A 6,304-nucleotide genomic window follows, 5' to 3' on the forward strand; every position below is an offset into this window, starting at 1 on the left:
TGAAAATGTTTTTTTAATTCTGTCTCTCAGAGTGGGAATGCACCTACAATGTGAATTTCAGACCCCTCCATGATTTCTAAGTGGGAGAACTTGTAAAATCGCAGGGTGTTCCAATACTTCTGTTCCTCACTGTATGTAAAGACCCTGGTCCTGTTCAACTTAAACTGACTTACTATGGAGTAAATACCTGTCTGTGTCATGATTTTGCTAATACTAATCATAAAGTGATCAAGTTCATGTGTAACCTTAATGCTACATCCAATTCTCCAGTTATATACAGGAATGAATCACTAAATCACCAGCTGATGCAGCTTACAAAGGCATCAGGTCTCAGCTATGGGTTAAGATGTATCATAAAGAAGACTGTAGACTGCAACTACAAACCCCAATTCCAATGAAGTTGGGACATTGTGTAAAACGTAAATAAAAACAGAACACAATGACTTGCAAATCCTTTTTGACCCATATTTAATTGAATACAACACAAAGACAAGATATTTAATGTTCAAACTGATAAAAAAATTGTTTTTTACAAATATTCTCTCATTTTGAATTTGATGCCTGCAACACATTCCAAAAGATTGGGAAAGTTGAGAAATGCTCAAAAAACACCTGTTTGGAACATTCCGCAGGTAAACAAGCTTATTGGAAACAGGTGAACGCCATGACTGGGCAAAAAAATCTGTGGTAAAAATACCCCCTGGTATTTACCACCACATTGTGAAAGGTGATGTGTTACATCACCTTTCCTTATAACAACACTTAAGCGTTTGGGAACTGAGTGCAGTAACTGCTGAAGCTTTGTAGGTGGAATTCTTTCCCATTGTTGCTTAATGTATGATTTCAGTTGCTCAACAGTCAGGGGTCTGCATTGTCGTATTTTGCGCTTCATAATGCGCCACACTTTTTCAATGGGAGACAGGTCTGTACTGCAGGCAGGCCGGTCTAGTACCCGCACTCTTTTACTACAAAGCCACGCAGTTGTTAACACATGCAGAACGAGGCTTGGCATTGTCTTGCTGAAATAAGCAGGGACGTTCCTGAAAAAGACGTCGCTTGGATGGCATCATATTTTCCTCCAAAAGGATTTGCAAGTCATTGTTAGTCACTATTTTTATTTATGTTACTGTATACACAACATCCCAAATTTATTGGAATTGGGGTTTATACAATATAACAAAATAATTTAGCTAATCTTTAAAACTAACCCCTTTCTCATTATTTCACAAGATTATTAACACAATTATACCCATCTTACTTTCTGCATTTATTAGTATGCTGCTCTGGAATGGTTGGGATTCTTCTGTGACATCAACCGCATCTGATAAAATGAAACACATAGTCACAATGTTTATTATTACAACAACAGTGGAATTGCTGTGGACATCATTGTAAATTTACATCATTAGCTCAGAGCAATAAGCAAATTTTCATGTATGTGAATCTGATGCTGGTATACAAACAATAAAATAGTGACATACATTTCTGGCTGTATTCACACATTGTACACTTGATAATCTTACCAGAAGAATTCTCTGTGTGATCTGAGTCCTCGATAGTGATGTAGTGTTCGGAAGGAATATGCAGACTGGATGTGGTCACAAAACAGTCACTATCCTCTGATGAACTGTCAGCATCAGTTTGTTCTTCCTTTTTGCCACCATAACCTCTCTGGATAGGTAGTTTTCTTCTGAGGATGTGGGGTCTTCCTGCCGACCTGCCTGGTTGTGGTCGAATTTTAGGGGTGTCCTTGCCGTCAGAAGGAGCCTGGATGCTGTTGAGCACCTTGTAAGAGGAACAGAATAGAAACAGTTACACCAATAATAATCCACCCAGACCAAACAAGCCAAGGTGGAGATGTGGCAGCGATTTTTGACTCAAACCCATTAATCAACCCTAGACCTAAACATAGTTGTAACTCATTTGAAAGCCTCACCCTTAGTCTCTCACACCCAAACTGGAAAACTCAAAAGCCAGTTCTATTTGTTATTGTTTATCATCCACCTGCTCCTTATTCAGAGTTTTTAACTGAATAGTCAGACTTTGTGAGATTTATTGCTTAGTAGAGATAAAATAATCATAGTGGGCGACTTTAATATTCATGTAGATGCCAACAATGACAGCCTCAACAATGCATTCTGTTCATTATTAGACTTAGTTGGCTTTTCTCAAACTGTAAATAAACCCACTCACTGTTTTAATCACACTCTTGATCTTGTTCTGACATATGGCATCGAAACTGAACACTTAATAGTTTTTCCCCAAAACCCTCTTCTGTCTGACCATTTTCTAATAACTTTTGAATTTACATTAATAGATTATACTCTATGTGGGAAACAATTCCACTACAGTAGATGTCTATCTGACAATGCTGTTACCAAGTTTAAGGAAATAATTCCATCATTATTTACTTCAGTGCCATTTGCGAAAACACAATGGAGGGTGACCATCTTAACTTGACTCCCACACAAGTTGATAATCATCTTGATAGTACTGCAGCCTCCCTGCGTATGACACTTGATACTGTTGCCCCTCTGAAAAAGAAAGCAGTGAAACAGAGGCCCCGTGGTACAGCTCGCAGCTCTGCTCCCTAAAGCAGGCATCACGAAAACTGGAAAGGAGTCAGAAGAGTTTTTCTTAGCCTGGAAAAATAGTTTAATAACATATAAAAAAGCCCTTCGTAGTGCCAGAACCGCATATTATTCATCACTGATGGAGGAAAATAAGAACAACCCCAGGTTTCTTTTCAGCACTGTAGCCAGGCTGACAAAGAGCCACAGTGCTGTTGAGCTTAACATTCCCTTACATCTCAGCAGTAATGACTTCATGAGCTTCTTTACAAATAAAATCACAACTATTAGAGAAAAAATTATTCCCACAACCGTCACAGATGTGCCATCAACTACAATGGCTTTAGAATTATCTGTAAAATCTGTTATACTTAGACTGCTTCTCTCCCATTGATCTCTGAGTTGACCTCAACAATTGCTTCATCTAAATTATCATGTCTCTTAGACCCCATCCCAACCAGGCTGCTCAAAGACATCTTTCCCCTAATCAATACATCCATACTAGATCTGATTAACCTTTCTCTATTAACAGTTTATGTTCCGCAGGCTTTTAAAGTTGCTGTAATTAAACCTCTACTCAAAAAGCCTACTCTTGACTCAGGTGTTCTAGTTGATTATAGACCGATGTCCAATCTCCCGTTCATTTCTAAAATCCTTGAAAAACCTGTTGCAAAGCAGTTATGTGGCCATTTGCACAAGACTGATTTGTTTGAGGATTTTCAGTCAAGATTTAGTCAGTCAGTTTACCCAATCATCTTTCTCCATCATCAACAAACCAGGAGTTGTATTAGGGGATGCTCCACCCTGTCCCCAGCACTAACCTCAGGCTAGATTTTTTGTTATGGTCAGAAGCATGTCATATTTTGTCGAGCTTACAGTTCTCTGGGAGGACGCTGTAGATACAGCTAATGAGAGGAAGAAACTGAAATACACAGAATTAGTCATGGAGACACAGACGCATGGAAGAAAGTTAAAGTCTTCCCTGTGGAAGTTGGTTGTAGGGGATATGTAGCCAACTATCGTTCTTCTAGGTCAGTTAGGTATAAAAGGGTGGAGCCTAAAACGGGTAATTGGAATCTTGCTGATAGCACAGCAAGGTTGGATGACATGTGGGTTAAAATCAGGACCCAGAAGGTAGAGGCTTTCACCAAGCATATCAACTCTGTGGATATCAACATCAGGTTCACTCGTGAGGATGCCAGAGATGACTGTTTGGATTGTGCAGTCCACTTGGGAGGGGACAGAAGCCTGAAGGTAGAAGTATATCGGAAACCTACACACACAGACCAGTACCTGCTTTTTGACTCACACCATCCACTTCAACACAAACTGGGAGCCATCAGAACTCTAAATCACAGGGCAGAGGAAGTGCCCACAACTACAGAAGTGGCCAAGAAGGAGAAACTACACGTCCAGAACTCCCTTAAGGCTTGTGGATACCCCAAGTGGGCCTTCACCAAAGCAAGGAAGAGGCCCAACACCAACAGGGAGAAACCAGAAACAAGAGGGGATAACACCGTCATCCCTTATGTGGCTGGTTTATCAAAGAAGTTAAAAATGATCTTTCGCAACCATAATATCCCAGTCAACTTTAAGCCAGGGAACACCCTGCGGCAAAGACTGGCCCACCCGAAGGACAAAACACCCAGACATAAACGAGTGATGTGATGTATGCAATTAAGTGTAGTCAAGAGTGTAACGACTTGTACATTGGTGAAACTAAGCAGCCGCTGCACAAACGCATGGCCCAACAAAGGAGAGCCAACCCCAGTGGACCAAAGTCAGCAGTCCACCTCCACCTGAAGGACAAAGGACATTCTTTTGAGGACAGTGAAGTCCAGATCCTCTCCAGAGAACATCGCTGGTTTGAGAGGAGTCAAGGAAGCTATTTTTGTCCAAACAGAGCACTTCTCACTAAATAGGGGTGGTAGACTAAGACAACTTGTCATCCATCTACAATCCTGTTTTGAGATCTCTGCCCAAACATGCCCACCAGGACAATAGGCATCAGTCCACAGGTGAGGGTTCAAAGACAGGTAACGACACTCACAGTTACTGGGCTATAACGACTCAATTGTTGGGACATTGTTGGCCATCAAAGGAGTGAAACACAGATGGGGATAAATATCTCCAGCTCAACGCCAACCGGTCAGAACTGATGAAGCCTCTTGGATGAGAGGTGAAACGTCGTCGACCTAAAAACCTAGTCCAGTTGATTTTTTAAAGTTTTTTCACCTTACTATGACCTGGATCACTGCGAAGCTGCACAGATAAGTTTAATTTGAATTTCAGTTGGTACAGCTTAGATAAGGACAAGGTGACAGTGCGGTGGGTAGAGCAGTCGTCTCCCAACCGGAAGGTTGACGGTTTGAATCTCGGTGCCTGCAGTCCACATGTCGAAGTGTCCTTGGGCAAGACACTGAACCCCCAAGTTGCCCCCAATGGTTAGAGCCATCAGTTGAGTTGGAGCCGCAGATGGTTGCCTCGGTTCTGTACCAAAAACAAATTCCTTGCGTGTAACATACTTGGCCAATAAAGGTGATTATCCTTATCCTTCAACCTGAGATAAAATACAAGGTTCAAATAATCATTTATTTTGTAATCAAAATCATGCTGCAGCCAATGTGGTTTAACATTTACTCTTATTAGGCTGTGTCATGTATCTAGACTAAATGTCAGAGGTGGTGAAAAAGTGTGCAGAGCTGCTCTTCTCCATCAAATTGAGAAATGTTCCCATCCTGGGACTTTATACCCATAGTCAGCCACTCTCATTTGCATTTGAATGGGGTAATGTGTGAAAAAGCAGACAGGAACAACTGCTGCTGGAGTCTGAACTAATGTTACCACAACAGACTTGTAACTGACTGTTAGTGCTGCATGCTGTCGGGAGAGTTTGGCCTTCAGTATAGTGAGAAGGTAACGTTGACTTGTCATATGATGGAAAAGGGTTGTTGTGGCAGTCACCAGCACATTTACAGTAAATGCCTCAAAGAGGGAAAAGAGCTAATAAATCAGAAGTGACTGCGGATATGGAGGCAGAAGAAATGTATCACAGAGTGGTGCAAGTAATGGACATCGTGGATCATCAAAAACATGTACATCGCGCTGATGAACCAACAGCAGGAAAGCTTCAAAGGCTTCGTGCAACTACTTATGGAGACAAACAACAAGAGATTCGACGACATGACCAGAGAAATACAGGAGATAAAAACGAGTTTGCAGTTTACCCAGCGAGAGGTGGATGTGATTAAAGCAGCCATGGGTGAACAGAAAACACAAACCAAGGAAACGAGGGATGACGTCTACGAAACTTGTGAGAGTTTAATAACTATAATGGACAAAATGGAGCATCTGGAAGCACAATCCAAGCGAAAAAACTTGATCTTTGAGGGAATCAAGGAGTCAGCTGGAGAAAGCTGGTTGGAAGCAGAATGTAAAGTGAAGGAGATTCTGAAGAATAATCTGCAAATTCATCAAGAAATTGAGATGGAGCGGGCTCACAGAGTCGGGAAACCTTCTGATCGTGGTCCGAGGGCGGTGATGGTAAAGTTGATGAAAGAGAAAGATAAGGCATGCATATTGCAACAAGCAAAGAAGCTTAAAGGATCTAACATATATATAAATGAAGATTACACCAGGTCTGTGAGGAAGAGAAGAAGGGAGTTGATGCCGAAGTTAAGGGAGGCCAGGGAGAGGGGAGACATCGCGTTCCTGAGGTATGATTGACTAGTGAC

General features: G+C 41.4%; 1 protein-coding gene across 1 annotated transcript in view; it reads right to left on the reverse strand.

Annotated features, from left to right (window-relative positions):
• LOC109965298 (uncharacterized) overlaps positions 1-6,304 on the reverse strand; it is a 52,831-nt gene that overhangs the window by 38,010 nt on the left and 8,517 nt on the right. The window contains exons 4-5 of the mRNA XM_020609202.1: positions 1,524-1,785; positions 1,259-1,321 (exon numbers count right to left, since the gene is read on the reverse strand). Coding sequence (XP_020464858.1) covers positions 1,259-1,321; positions 1,524-1,785 — 325 coding nt within the window. The remainder of the gene's footprint in view (positions 1-1,258; positions 1,322-1,523; positions 1,786-6,304) is intronic.

Source organism: Monopterus albus, unplaced genomic scaffold (assembly GCF_001952655.1).
Source record: "Monopterus albus unplaced genomic scaffold, M_albus_1.0 scaffold98.1, whole genome shotgun sequence".
Taxonomy (NCBI): domain Eukaryota; kingdom Metazoa; phylum Chordata; class Actinopteri; order Synbranchiformes; family Synbranchidae; genus Monopterus; species Monopterus albus.